A 15,286-nucleotide genomic window follows, 5' to 3' on the forward strand; every position below is an offset into this window, starting at 1 on the left:
ATAGATATAATTTTAAAAAACAAGCACCAAGTATTGAATATGTTAAACTTTGATACATTTTAAATAATACGTTTTAGAATTAATCATTAACAGTGCGTTAATTAATTCTTTCAAGTTCACATAATCGGCGATAGATATATTGTCAGGTTTTCACAAAATGTCATACGAAAAGTCGCGATATTTCTCGCAATATTAGTTTTAGCGAATAATTACTGTTAAGAATGTCTTTTATATCGCGTTGAATTCCACTCAGAATTTTAATTATAAAGCAGGAAATGCAAGAAAGTCTACTTTTTTCGGAAGACAGATGTGTATTTATATACTCGACATACTCGAAATTGTGATTTCCGAAACGCGGAGATCTATTTTATTATATTTTCCTATATTTTTAACCGTGTTATTTCAATTTAGAAGGATCGAGGAACTATGAATAGATGACGAGTAAATGAGGAAGAAACAATATGTCTATCTTGATAAATAATATAAATGTTAAATAATTTATAAATTACTTACCGCATATTGTTGGTGCGTTTGTTGCCCTCAAACTTCCTTTCCCTCTCTTGCTCTCATCTGCTGTTTTCTTATAGCACTCACATTCACTCGCGAAAATACGATTAATTATGATTAATCGTATACAACAATCGTGAGACTGCACGGCACTTCCGATCGTGGAACGATCACACGAGATACTTTATTATTGTCGCGATACAGTTTTATGTCATTTATCAAAAACTAATTAATTGTTAATTGTAATAATTAAAATGATAGCAATTATGTGTCGATAATAGTCGCGACCACGTTTAGAAACGGAATTTGATAAGATACGAAGCGTTTCGTACTATTACTTTACTGCTCGAGTGTTGTCGTGCGAATGATAACATTATCGAAGCACGTAAATATTAGCGCGCTATTGTTTATGCCGCTGAGATCGAATACCATATTGATAATTCGATGCCGAAATATTTTACGTACTATGACATATATACAAACGGAATATTAAATTATACAAGTATTTTAAATTATAGATCATTCATTTAATAAAAGATTAATATATCACGGAGCTTATCGTTATATTAATTACTCGGATCTGCGATTCGACTTTTATTGTGCGTTCTCAATTCGAATCATATTTAGATTGTCGGAAAGTTGAACGAAATTTCGTCCGATAAAGCATCGACAAAATATATTTAATTTTAAGTATTTTTAAATAATTGTTGCCTAGAGAATGAGAAAGAGAAAATTAATTATCAATCATATTAAATTTTTGCCGATACTTGTCGCGATCGCGTTTAGAAAAGGAATTTGACGGAGCGTCTCGCACTATTACATTACTGTTCGAGCGTCGCCGTGCGAATGATAAAGCCGTAAATCATAACATATTAACAATAGCGCGCTAATGTTTACGCCGCCAAGGCCAAACACCTTGTTATTGATAATACATTGCTGAAATATTTTACGTCCTATGACATATATATATATATATCGGACATTACACAGTGAAAGCAATCCGCGTTCGATATTCCTTCGAGAGAAATTTCTAACACTTCGTAGAGTATAATAATAATGTGATTCAAATTACTTTAAACTATTTTATATATATATATTCAGCAGAATAAACCGCTTAGTAGTCGAACGTGATTGGCTCTTACTTTTAGAATCAACAAATCAACGTAATGTTGATAAGACGACAACTCAGCAGTTGTTCTGCTGAATGCAACCAATATTTTGAATGATAGTGCGCTCTTTGTTAGATCTTGACTCACGGTGATGACATCACAAAAAATTTCGCGCGCGAAATCTTATCGCAGATCATTTCTTGTCAGCATCCGACATTCATCGAGTTCAAGAATCGTTATCACTGCAATTTTAGTATCAAGTTCGAAATCGTCTTCACATTTTTTCTTTATTTTCCCGCCAAACATCTAAAATACGTGTACATCATCGTAACCAGGTATGTATAGTCTTCGTCTTCCCATTAATCATATTTTTCGTTAAAATTCGCTGCATATATGTGTAGTTTAAACATTTCTAACATTTACTCAAATATTTCGAGTGTTATTTGTATATTTATTTTGCTGTTCTCTTCGATCATTTTAATACTTCGAGATTGGTAATATTGAATATGCCAATAATGCATCAAAATTTTCAGTTGCTGCTTCTAATCAAGCCAACAAAAGCTTCATCAACGGTATCATGGCTCACTCACATCAAAGCAGACATTTTGACAGCAAGCTTCTTGGTGACAATATCCAGAGTACTTCTCGATTTTGTAATTGAGAGATCATTGCATCCTTCTTTTTCATCGATTAAATGAAATGCGATATAGATATAATTTTAAAAAACAAGCACCAACTACTGAATATGTTAAACTTTGATACATTTTAAATAATACGTTTTAGAATTAATCATTAACAGTGCGTTAATTAATTCTTTCAAGTTCACATAATCGGCGATAGATATATTGTCAGGTTTTCACAAAATGTCATACGAAAAGTCGCGATTAAACCGCTTAGTAGTCGAACGTGATTGGCTCTAACTTTTAGAATCAACAAATCAACGTAATGTTGATAAGACGACAACTCAGCAGTTGTTCTGCTGAATGCAACCAATATTTTGAATGATAGTGCGCTCTTTGTTAGATCTTGACTCACGGTGATGACATCACAAAAAATTTCGCGCGCGAAATCTTATCGCAGATCATTTCTTGTCAGCATCCGACATTCATCGAGTTCAAGAATCGTTATCACTGCAATTTTAGTATCAAGTTCGAAATCGTCTTCACATTTTTTCTTTATTTTCCCGCCAAACATCTAAAATACGTGTACATCATCGTAACCAGGTATGTATAGTCTTCGTCTTCCCATTAATCATATTTTTCGTTAAAATTCGCTGCATATATGTGTAGTTTAAACATTTCTAACATTTACTCAAATATTTCGAGTGTTATTTGTATATTTATTTTGCTGTTCTCTTCGATCATTTTAATACTTCGAGATTGGTAATATTGAATATGCCAATAATGCATCAAAATTTTCAGTTGCTGCTTCTAATCAAGCCAACAAAAGCTTCATCAACGGTATCATGGCTTACTCACATCAAAGCAGACATTTTGACAGCAAGCTTCTTGGTGACAATATCCAGAGTACTTCTCGATCCCCAGATAATGTAAACCTGGTATACTTCGGGATGCGAAAAAACAGCGGACATTCTGCAGATTGCTGCAAAGTGCGGAAAACGCAGATTTTGCAAATACGTGAATCCTACTTCCCAGATAATGTAAACCTGGTATACTTCGATTTGGAGACATCGGGACTCGAAAAAACAGCGGACATTCTGCAGATTGCTGCAAAGTGCGGAAAACGCAGATTTTGCAAATACGTGAATCCTACTCAGTTAATTATGCCTAGGAATACAATCAGCGGCTTTAAAAATGTGGACGGAACGTTATTTTTGAATAACAAAAGAGTTTTGTCCTCTCTTTTGCAGAAAGTACTATGTGCGTTCAAAAGATGGTTAGCTGCATTAAAGCCGTGTATTCTTGTTGCGCACAATGGGCTAAGATTTGACTTTCCTCTCTTATTCCGTGCTTTGAAAAAAAAATTGATGATAGAGGATTTCGAAAAGCTCATCGTTGGATTTGCAGATACTCTTATCATTCTTAGAAAAATTTATCCTGAGAGAAAAGGTCCAGAAATGTTCAAACTTTCAACTCTTGCCCAAGAGTTGGAAATAAAACTGATTGGAAATTATCATAATGCAGCATACGATGTAAAAATACTGGAAAAAATCGCTTCGAAAATTATTTTTACTACTAAGGAGACTACTAAGAAGATTTTGGCTCAGAACATGAAATCTTTCACGAAATTACTTGCCCATGAAACTCGACTGCAAAAGGCAGCAGTATTGAGACCGTCTTTGAACTTTTTAGAAGGTGTTATCTCCAAGGGGATGATAAAGAAACTAACAAATGCGAATATTAATCGTATGAAATTACAAGCTATTTATAAAAAAAGTGGAAGAGAAGGTGTAGTTAAATTTTTGTCGGCTAAACAAAAAGATAATAAACCTCGTGTTACCAACAAGAAAGAAATCTTAGAAAAGATTGTAGACATGTTAAAACCAAAATAATAGTATAATTATAAAACAAAGAAAAAGATAATAACACAATAAAATTAAAATATGTTAGCAAGGCTCTAATGATAAAATCAGAAAAAAAAATGAAAAGAAAGGCTAATTGGAGTCCAGACGCGGTTCTTAAAGCGTAAAAAACAAGGTTAAATTTCATAAAATGTACATTAATAATATATTATATATCCATTCATACGTTTCGACCCACTTCGGGTCCTTCTCAATGATGACATATAAAATTAAAAGAAACTAACTAAAAAACGCAAGTACATGGCAACGATTCGAGGCAAATCAATACAAAGATAAAACGCAACGCGAAAAAGTTAATTTAATCCTTAGAGCGCTTATAATGTAAAAACCTAGTTGTCGATAAAGCAAATGATTAATTAGCATAGATCGGATGCTCACACCAATCACCACGTATATATTATACTTTCCCTTCAAAAACTGCAATAATTCAATATGCAACAAAGTCGCTAGAGCAAATGGATGTCGGTTGTTCTCATTCTTCGTTGGCAAAAGTCAAAAGAGAGATGACGAAAAAAAGACAAAGTGGAGGACTGATAGCCTCGATGCGAACGTAAAGTTTCAGGTGTTGTAGGAAAGATGAGAATTAATGTGTGAACATGAAAATAAAATTACAAAAGGAAAATAATGACTGCATCAAAGGAGGAAACCATAAAACTATGAGTATAAAAAAATACTTACAACAATTGGAAGCGTTAACAATTCTGAATAAATAAATCAGCCAATCAAATTAATAAGAGAAACAGAAAATTAAAATATCGGAGTGATGCGTGAGAAAGATAAAACTGATCTGTAGGCTGTCTCGATAATGAATGAACAAAACAACACAAGGAGAGAGGCCAAGGATTAAGAGGGGAACACAGGAGATATGAATACGTCAACAAAAGAAATTAAAAACAATGAAAAAATGAGATTCAAAAACAACATGAAGAAGTAAGAGAACAGATTACAAACATTTTTTGATGATTGGAAAATAGGAATGATCAAAGAGATTTTTGCAAGTTGATACCATTTTTTTTGTTGCTTAATATATGTAGCATTTCAGAAATGCATCTCTTAACAAAAGAGGGCTCCTCATCTAATATATGCACATTTTTCCAATCGAACTCATGCCTTGATGGTCGGTAATTAAAAAGTGAGAAGACGAAGCTCTATTAATATTCAGGCGATATTCTTTAATTCTTGTTAATAATTATCTGCTTATCTGTTAATAATTAGTGGTTTATCCCATATAAGAAGCATCGCAAGACAGACACAAAATCTTATAAACAACATTATTGTGATTTTCAAGTGGGAGAGGATCCTTATGTGTTCAGATGTTTTTATTGAGTCTATATATTTACACTCGAATATGTCAGATTATATGCATTTATGCCTTTGGTTATGGAAAGTCATCTTTTTCTATGGCTCCTGGCACACAGGATGCAACGCTTGCCGGATCCTGTATGCATGAGCCATTACACATTTTTAATCTTGTTAACCGCGCTTTGTAGTATTTATATTTGCCTTTAACGGAAACTTGAATACGAGGTAGATACGTCATATAGCGATAAACGAAAGAACTATAACTTGATATACTTAACATATCTTTTAATATTGCTATGATTCTGCCATTATTTTATGACAATAGACCAGACTGTGTTTCTGCTGTGTTTTTGCTGTTATCTTTTAAGATGGCAGCGCATACTTAATTTTTGCAGCATTTCTGCTGTTACGCCGTGCTTGCAGATGAACTCGATTTCTGACAATATTCTGTCGATATAGCATGATGTGTCATGTTATGTTCAAAATACAACAACGAAAAAATTTACACTATGCGACGCACTATGCGCTCTATCTCGTATTTAAATTTTAGTCATGAAAATTATATATAGCTCTTACAGACTGACTAATAATAATATACATATATTAAAATTGTAATAACTATTCCTATCAGTTTGATTTCTAATTCTAGGATTTGAATACAATCTCAACACAAAGAATTCAGATATTAAACTGATTGTTCAGAAATCGGGTGGATAAATATCCGAATAAATGAAAATCATTTGTCTATTTAAAATGTCTATTAAATATTGTCTATTAAATATTGTCTATTAAATATTGTCTATTTAAAATGTAAAATCCACTTTCGATAAAAATAATGTTATGAAATAAATTAATTTTATTTAATTATTTAATTATTTAGTTAATTACATTTGGCCGTGTTTTTGTCATATATATACGAATGTATGTTTGTATATTTTAAAAATACAAGCATATAAACTATATATGTATATTGAGTGAACTAAATTTATTTTAAAAAAACGTATATATAAGACCATTTTATGTGTGTGTCTAATGTAAATTGAATCATTGTAACATTTTATTTCACATCACAATGATGTCATAGGGACATTAATACACTTGTGACAAAGCGAACATTCGCATATCACCATGACTTCGTTGTGATTTCATTATGACATAATCGATTGTCACAGGGCAATATCATTATGATATCATTGTGATTTTTTTCTCTATGATGGAAATATTTTATATTGAAAGTTCAAAGAAAATTTTTTAATAAAATACGTATATATAATTTTTTTTAAAAGGCCTTCCTATTATATTTTTATAGAATATATATTTTACACAAGGAAAACGTCTTTTTTTAAATGCAAATTCTTTTCATTGCTTTAATCGTTATTAAATTCATTGTTTGCTCATTGAGACTATCAGCAAGAATATCTTCTTGAAAATGAATAGATATAGGTGCGACTCTCTCTAGACATAAATTCATCGAAGTGGAACATCACGCGTTAAAACGCTTGATCGAAGAATTTTCGCGCGATCGCTCTTTTTCCTCGATCTCTCATCAAATCGCTTTCTCTCGTACTCTCTCCGTCTACCGTTTCCGGTTCGCATTGCTCCGCTCCGCTCTGTTCGCGCAGGTGCCATGTACTATATTACCTCGATCACGTGTACTGCGCGCGCGCGCGCGCACACACACTTTCAGCAAATTCAGCAAATTGAACTAAATGCCACGAAAGATTCGTAAGCTTACCGCACGGTGCGCCGGTGTGCGACCTGTCGAGATGGATGAATGGCGTATTTACGTGTTTTAACGTGCAACATCGCCTATGTTTTGCCGCTGTCTCGCCTACCCGTGCACCACGTTTCCGTTCTGAGAGTGTCCACGAAGAAAGGAACCCTAACGCGTGACAATCAAGCCAAGCGGCCGGGCCTCGGTGGAGCCGCGTCGCAGGAATCGCATCGTCGTTCGGTAGGCGTTGCTGCTGTCATTTGGCTTCCTCCTCGCCACGCGCTATTTTTTCATGAATTTCACGCCACTCCCGCATTTCACACGCGTGATACACCTTTCCCCTCGTAACGTGAATCGCTGGTCTTTAGAATTAGCGAGAAATGTTCGTGGGGGATGCTGCGATGGCGGAATAGGCGTGTGCAATCTAACAGCTGTAAAATCGTGTGCTTTTATCTCCTATTTTTATATAGATAAATACTATATGACATAGATCATAGATGATGAAAGTCATTGTATTATATATCATTTACATTTGTATCATACAATACGCTAATGTTAGTCGTTTTCTTGAAGCAGGGACAATGTTTACCAAGAAGAAAAAGAAACCACAGATCTCTACGCCGACTAACTTTGAGCACAGGGTGCATACCGGATTTGACAAACGCGAGGGCAAGTTTGTCGGATTACCGCTGCAATGGGCTTCGATAGTTGGGAATAATCAGATTCTAAAATCGACCAATAGACCATTGCCGTTGGTCGATCCAAGCGAAATCACGCCTACTGAGATCCTGGACTTGAAGACTATTGTAAGAGGACACAATGATCTTAAGCCGAATAAACCACTTACCAATGAGAAGCCTGTGGAGAACGGTTTACCTAAGACCAGTACAGTTTCTCGCTCCAATTCTCTACGTTCTTCGAGTCCACCACGACTCAGGAGAGATTACAGGTATCGCTGTTAATATAGACCAATAACTTATTAAAGATTAGCATTATCAATAGCGTTACAGTTGATATATATAAATTAAGCAGCTTCAAATTTATGATGGATAATCTTTGGATATCCTGTATCATTTTTTATGAAATTAATAAGATTATAGTATAATGATAATCACATTTTCCATTTGCAGGCATGCCAGCAATCTTCCACCATCCGTCCCCGAAGGCCAGGAGGTACCTTCAAATATTAATCAAGGCTTCGTAAACTTTAGCAAGCCACATAACTACATCGATAAATTGAGACAGAATTCCCCGAGCGTTGGCAGCGGACTAAGTTCCAGCATGCAGAACATGATACCAAACCTTCAGAATCTTAATCCTAATATGCAATCCTCGCCAAACTTAACTCATTCCGGATCAAATGTACCAAATCTATCAATTAATTTCCAAAACCTAAGTCCTATTATTAATTCACAAGCTCCAGTACAAAGTCCAAATAATCCGCAATTTCCAGATCCAGAATTTCATAGACTAAATTCCCAAATGACCATAACATCAACTCAATATAACGGCAATGTACAGGTAATTGGTTATACAATATATTTTGCATACTTGTAATTATCTTATGAAGAATAATATTTTTATATGTATACAATTAAAACTTTAACAATTGTGCACAATTTAAGTACACACATTTACATTTATAATCTCTTTCTATAAACTAATTTAATAATAAAAGATAATGTTATTCCTCTTAAGTCATAGTTACATATATATTAAGTTATATCATCTAATTAACTCAATTTATGCAAAAAGCGACAATCTAAACAAATTATATTTTAAAAATTAAAACGTGGATAACATTAGCTCTCTTATATTTTAAGAAAAGTAGGATATACGCTTAACAAATGTGTAATACAGTTAATGTAATAATAATATTAATTAATTTATAGGGTTCAGCTATAGAGGCATCGAGAGAACATCAAGGGAGCCAAAATGCGTTATTACACAAGCTACAGCCAAAAATTTCGCCAGTAGGTTCAATAGCCTCGCAAAGACCATTGAGTCAATTAAGTTCACATAATATTAATAAATATCCTCAGGCATATAATATGCCTGAAAATCCGTCCAACCTCCAGTCACATCTGAAAAAACCAATGGAAACTTCTCAATCAATGCATAATTTATCAAAACCGAGCATGCCATCCACGGTATCCGGTAGCGGTTCTACTCCGGATCAAAATCAAAACATGAAGAGTGCTGTCTCTTCAGGAAGTTTGGCAGTTGGTACAAGTGCAAATAATACCAACAAGCAGGCAGATCAGAGACTTACACATGAACAGTTTAGGGCTGCTTTACAGATGGTGGTATGTAGAAAATTTTTATTCAAAAGAATTTATCTATTACATTACTATAAATATACATTAAACATTACGTTTTCATGAAAGAAAACATATCTTTAAATTTAAACCGCATATCTTTATCTCTTAAATGCATTCAAACAAATTTTGCACTCTAAGACTTAACTTTAATGTGTGATATTTACATATCCTAAATATATATACATTTAGGTAAGCCAAGGAGATCCGAGAGAAAATTTGGAGAATTTCCTAAAGATCGGCGAAGGCAGCACGGGAACTGTATGCATAGCTACAGATAAGAGTACAAATCGTCAAGTTGCAGTTAAGAAAATGGACTTGAGAAAACAACAAAGACGTGAATTACTTTTCAACGAAGTTGTCATTATGAGAGACTATCATCATCCAAATATAGTCGAGATGTATGATAGTTTCCTGGTAGACGATGAATTATGGGTCGTTATGGAGTATCTTGAAGGAGGTGCACTAACTGATATTGTAACACACTCAAGGATGGACGAAAGTCAAATAGCCACAGTGTGTTCTCAATGCCTCAAACCACTAGCGTATTTACACTCACAAGGTGTTATACACAGGGATATTAAGTCGGACTCGATATTACTTACGGCAGATGGCAGAGTAAAACTATCAGATTTCGGTTTCTGTGCTCAAGTCTCTCAAGAATTACCAAAGCGAAAATCTCTTGTAGGAACCCCATACTGGATGAGTCCAGAAGTCATTTCAAGGTATTTTAAATTTATTTTTTACAAAAATACTTCTTACTTTCACAAAAAACTGAATATAATGTACATTTTATGTTTATTCTTATCATATTTGAATCATGATAAAAAGATTAAATCTTAATACATATTATTATAATATATGAGTAATATTTTTCTATTGCCTTTTATCTCCTTCGAATAATACTTTTCTATTCATTGTATGATTCTCTCTTCATAAAATTTTGCAATTTTGTAAGAACCAAAGTAAAAGATACTCATAGCACTTCTATTGACACGTGCTTTAAGTATTATGGTTATTCCAATTATTAGACAAATATATAATCAAAAATGTTTCCTGTATCTTCATTTACAGGTTGCCATATGGGCCTGAAGTGGATATTTGGTCATTAGGAATAATGATCATTGAGATGATTGACGGTGAGCCACCATTTTTCAATGAACCACCTCTACAAGCTATGAGACGTATCAGGGATATGCCGCCACCAAAACTAAAGAATTTTCACAAAGTAATTAACTCTCTTATCAAATTAGGCATAAACACACACATGTGGTTCAGCATTTTAAAACATAACTATAACTTCAAAATATGAACAACATTTTCTTTTCACTTGCAGGTTAGTCCACGTCTTCAAGGTTTTCTCGAACGAATGCTTGTGCGCGATCCGGCGCAACGGGCCACGGCAGCTGAACTATTGCAACATCCATTCCTCAGGCAAGCTCAAAGTCCTAGTATCTTGATTCCATTAATGAGAGGCGCCAGGCATACAAATTGTTGACAAGTTTACGATAATTTTGTAAGTTGGAATGTTAGTCAAGGTAGATATTGTGATTATAAGAGTAATCATATCTTCAACGAGATATCATCGTTATCCTATTGCAGCTCATGTTAAAGTTTTTGACATTTTATGAGTTGGTTCAGGCGTTTTGTCTTCTGAATCCTCATACGCGAGACTTCAAAGTACTTTTTTTTCTTTTTCTTTTTTTTTTCTTTTTCTTTTTTTTTTCTACGATAGGCACGATTGATTAAGAATAATATTTACACAGTTTCAAATAATTTAAATAAAACTACATTAAAAATACATTAAATATAACTACAAAAAAATTTATATAAAACAATATAAAATTTAAATAAAAATTAAAAATATACTTCGAATTTGAGATTGGCACTAAATATCAGAGAAATATTAAAAAACCGATATTACTTTTAAGCCAAAGCCTAATTTGCAGCTTAGTTTCTCTTAGATTTTTGTATGTAAAACTTAAGTCTCTAATATAAATCAATCCCTTTGATCGTGCCTTATATATGTATGTAATAAAGTTATATAACTATACTTTTTAAAAAGTATTCTAAAAAAGGAAAATCTTCGAAAAAATCATAATCATTTTCGAATTTTACATTCCACTCGGGTCTGAGCTTGTACTTGTAAGTATTATTTCGAAAATAAGCTATTACATTGCTGTATTATTTTATGCATATGTATTATTTTAATTATGCATTTATGAGAATATGAGACATATTATGTCAGAACATTCCAAGTATTGGCACTGCCCGCTTAATCGGCAGTTATTTTAACTTTATGACAGATAGTTATAATTTGGAGATATTTACAACATTAATTTTCACCTAAGTGCCTTAAGCACTGTTGTAACAATTAACTTCTTACTGCAAAAAAAATAATAGTATTTGTGTTTGTAGAAAATATTCACAGTAAAGTAATTATTTTTTTTTTCTTTTTATTTTCTTGCTAAATTTATAGGAATCTGCAGTTAAAATTAGACAGTATATTTTGTTCCATTTTTCTAAGTAACATTGCATCATTATATATGCATCAATCATGAACTTTTGTAATATTTTACTTTCATTATCCCCTAAAAAGTGTAAACAGTCGATCAGATGGAAAGCTTTAAAGATTAGAATATATATTTGATTATTATCTTCTAGACAACTGTTGCACATAATTAGATTATTTGCTTAAACAACCATTTTGTATATTTGAGAACAGGGTTATGATATATATTATTTAAAATAAATAGTCTGAATAAATGTGGAAAATGTTGCATGTAGATCCATATGGAAATGCTTGCATTTGATAAGAAAATTTATCATTTTCCGATATATCATTAGTATGTATAAAAAAAAAATAGGAATGTTGTGTACTCTGACATATATAGAAGGCAGAAAACCGTGATCCTTTGATAGTAATGAATTGTGTATGTACATGTAAGATGTATATTTTTAAAATCAAATTGTATTTTTTTGTACGATTGAGATTATTATGTACTGTAATTTTAATTAGGAATTTGTGAATTTTACAATTTCTCTATTGCAGATTAATTTAGGAATTACATAGAGAACAGTCTATTATATATCTGCCGCCTGTACATTTTGGCTATTGATACTGTATTTTCAATCATGCAATTTTTTAAATTGAAATTATCGTTTATCTAAATGAATACATGATTATGAACCTAATCTATAGATTACGAAAGCAATGATAGTCAACAGTTTTTTGAAAGTATGGAAATATATTTGTTAAACAGTGTTTAAAACCTGCAATCATATTAAAAATAGATCTGTTCGACTATACTCGCCATATATTTAAGTAATTACCTTATAATATTATAATCAAACCAATAAAACATCACCGCGTATTTCTTACACATATTACAGTTACAGATTGGAAACTATTCTGTATATAAAATGTAAAAAGTCTGGAAGAGAAGGAATAGATAAGAGCCGAGTACAGTACATAAATGTACTTATATTAAAAATTCTTTTTAGTAATGAACGTTTCAGTTCTTTCTTTAAACCATCTTTAGCGTATAAGAGTAAATAACATACTTCTTTTTTATATTTCTATTATTTTATTTAACCCTTGCATGTTGAAGACGATCCAAAGAAAGGACCGAAACATTCATTATTATTAAAGAGAATTCTTACACGAGATATAAATGCCTTTATTTACTGTGCTCGGCTCTTATTAGTCCTATTCCTTCCAGACTTCTTATATTTGATATGTCAGAGCCTTTTTTGTTTTTACTTATTTTGTATATGTATATAATAGAAATTCGAATACCAGCGTGATTTGACTAAATGAGCACCATATCGGCAAATTTTAAATGTGCTATAGTGCCTAAAAATTGTTCATTACATATGTGCAGGATTATTTTACACATGTTGTACATTTATTACGTAATAAAGAATCTATTTACAAAAACATGCCTATATGGAGAATTTCAATAAATATTTTCAATGTTACTGACAAATCCCGAATGATGTATGTTATATATATCTTTAACTCTCCTCTCCATTTAACTCTTCTCTTACATAGTATTATAATCTTTATTTCAATTAATTAGTATGACAATTAAAAGACGAGAATATGAGATTTTTTCATCTCTGTAAAATATGATCGCCATTTTATCATATATCTGCACATCGATAATTGTATTTCGTACATAATTATGCTTTATGGTTATCACGTTACCTGTTTTATCGACGTATGTTATCAATTATGCAATAAATAAAATATTTGCATTATTCTATAATTGATGAAAGTATAAAGGATATTTATTATACTCGAGTGAAATTTATCTCAAAATCTAAAGTCATGACTGCTTGGCACAAGTGCTAGAATATGGAAAAAAGAGAAAAAAGAACTGTTGCGAGTATGAAACGGGATTTTCCTCTCGCAAATAAAAACAACGAATGTAACAATCTTGTATGCAGTAATAGATGAGAGAAATAAAATTAGATTACGAAATTTTATGTCAGCTATAAAAATCGATTTAAAAAAAATTAAATGCTCGGGAAGATATTGACTATCAACAACTGCAGACAGTTCCGATGTTTTTTACTTTACTTAATAACTACTATTACACATTTTTGTTCAAAAATCTTTTTTCGAGAAATTAACAAGAAGTCAAGAACATAATATGATTAAAAAGCTTTGACAGATGACACTGCAAAAAAAGGCCTTGAAGATTCTTTCTAAATGATTTTATCTTAAAAGTACGTATCATTATCGAATTAAATGATTATTCAAACATTATTTCGTTATTTAAAAAATTCCATTTTTGTGTTTCGTCTTCAAATTTCTTGTTTTTCTTTTAAATGGCCATTATATTGGAAATAATGATGACGATGATTTCTAATTGTTTGTAGTAGAGACAAATCAAAGATAAAAGTAAATATTGAATGCACATAAAACAGAACGGAATTCGCTTTAACGCGTCTTAATCTATCCTGTAAGAAATTAAATATTTTAATTGCACATTAAATTGAGACATTCGAGATTTCTCTCGAAAAGAGAAGCAACTCGCAGAGTTTTTACAAAATTTCAGCCTCCGATTTTTCGATATCGAAGTATATCTGTAAAATAAATTTCTATCATTGCTCTATTTTTTGACCCATGTCACGGTCACGCGGTTTCTCTCATGTGATCTTCGACCGAGATTTCAGAGGTGTCTCTTGACGTAATCCGACATCAAAGGAATTCACGTCGCGAGAGAGTCGTCGTTGCTCGACTCTCCCTCCACGATGGTGGTCATGGATACGATTTGCTGTTACCATGCGGCACATTCTTGGCTGAAAGGCGTTCTAGAACGGCCATCGTTGATTGGTCCTGCACGACGAGCCCCTGCCTGACCGGAATGACCTTCGCATACTGGTCCGATCCATTGGCGCCACTTATGATCCTCTCGCAGATTGATGAACGTGATGCAGGAGCGGCACTATTTAATAGCTCGTTTTAATCGGAGAGATTTATCTCCTTTTTTTTGTACACCTCGCTTCTACATCTAGTGCGCAGTATATATAGTACAAGTAAAAATATATATATATATATATAGATATGCTAAGGATGCCCTATTGGCCGTAAACTAGAGATAGAGACGAAGGAAGATCCGTATGATATAAGATCGACGCATGCGATAAATTTTCGTCGAAATTGACGAAATATCAATTCGAAGCCCGTGTTTCTGTTTGTTTCTGCTAATTTATTGTTCATCGCACAAATGATATGCAAAAGTCAAATCGTTTGCGCAATATCCAAGGTCGGCGCTTATGATGC

The 15,286-nt window shown here is 32.7% G+C and overlaps 2 protein-coding genes and 1 pseudogene across 4 annotated transcripts; 2 read left to right on the plus strand and 1 right to left on the minus strand.

Annotated features, from left to right (window-relative positions):
• Positions 1–7,413, minus strand: part of LOC115241199 — a 38,265-nt pseudogene extending 30,852 nt beyond the window's left edge.
• On the plus strand, positions 1,693–4,872 carry LOC115241214. The gene is made up of 3 exons (XM_029816868.1): positions 1,693–1,951; positions 2,150–2,265; positions 3,265–4,872. The coding sequence occupies exons 2-3, from the start codon at positions 2,194–2,196 to the stop codon at positions 4,126–4,128; spliced, it is 936 nt and encodes a 311-aa protein (XP_029672728.1). The 5' UTR covers positions 1,693–1,951; positions 2,150–2,193; the 3' UTR covers positions 4,129–4,872.
• On the plus strand, positions 7,180–13,080 carry LOC115241198 (serine/threonine-protein kinase PAK mbt). 3 transcript variants are annotated; one of them, XM_029816852.1, is made up of 8 exons: positions 7,180–7,414; positions 7,748–8,123; positions 8,305–8,695; positions 9,067–9,147; positions 9,217–9,480; positions 9,685–10,217; positions 10,567–10,720; positions 10,829–13,080. In XM_029816852.1, exons 2-8 carry the CDS (start codon positions 7,756–7,758, stop codon positions 10,988–10,990), a joined length of 1,953 nt encoding a protein of 650 aa, XP_029672712.1. In that variant the 5' UTR covers positions 7,180–7,414; positions 7,748–7,755; the 3' UTR covers positions 10,991–13,080. The 3 variants fall into 3 exon arrangements, with proteins under 3 accessions (XP_029672712.1, XP_029672711.1, XP_029672710.1); XM_029816851.1 differs by having other exon boundaries at positions 7,751–8,123; positions 9,067–9,480; XM_029816850.1 differs by having other exon boundaries at positions 7,181–7,414; positions 9,067–9,480.
• The last annotated feature ends 2,206 nt before the right edge of the window (positions 13,081–15,286 follow it).

This window comes from Formica exsecta, unplaced genomic scaffold (genome assembly GCF_003651465.1).
Source record: "Formica exsecta isolate Colony F162 unplaced genomic scaffold, ASM365146v1 scaffold47, whole genome shotgun sequence".
Lineage (NCBI taxonomy): Eukaryota > Metazoa > Arthropoda > Insecta > Hymenoptera > Formicidae > Formica > Formica exsecta.

What these genes read in the sequence shown, in the direction of transcription:
- LOC115241214 (XM_029816868.1), top strand. Translation starts at nt 2,194, where the DNA reads ATGGCTCACTCACATCAAAGCAGACATTTTGACAGCAAGCTTCTTGGT. An exon ending in ATATCCAGAGTACTTCTCGA is followed by an intron (nt 2,266 to 3,264) that starts TTTTGTAATTGA and finishes CGTGAATCCTAC; the next exon opens with TTCCCAGATAATGTAAACCT.
- LOC115241198 (XM_029816851.1), top strand. Translation starts at nt 7,756, where the DNA reads ATGTTTACCAAGAAGAAAAAGAAACCACAGATCTCTACGCCGACTAAC. An exon ending in CGACTCAGGAGAGATTACAG is followed by an intron (nt 8,124 to 8,304) that starts GTATCGCTGTTA and finishes TTCCATTTGCAG; the next exon opens with GCATGCCAGCAATCTTCCAC. An exon ending in AACTAAAGAATTTTCACAAA is followed by an intron (nt 10,721 to 10,828) that starts GTAATTAACTCT and finishes TTTCACTTGCAG; the next exon opens with GTTAGTCCACGTCTTCAAGG.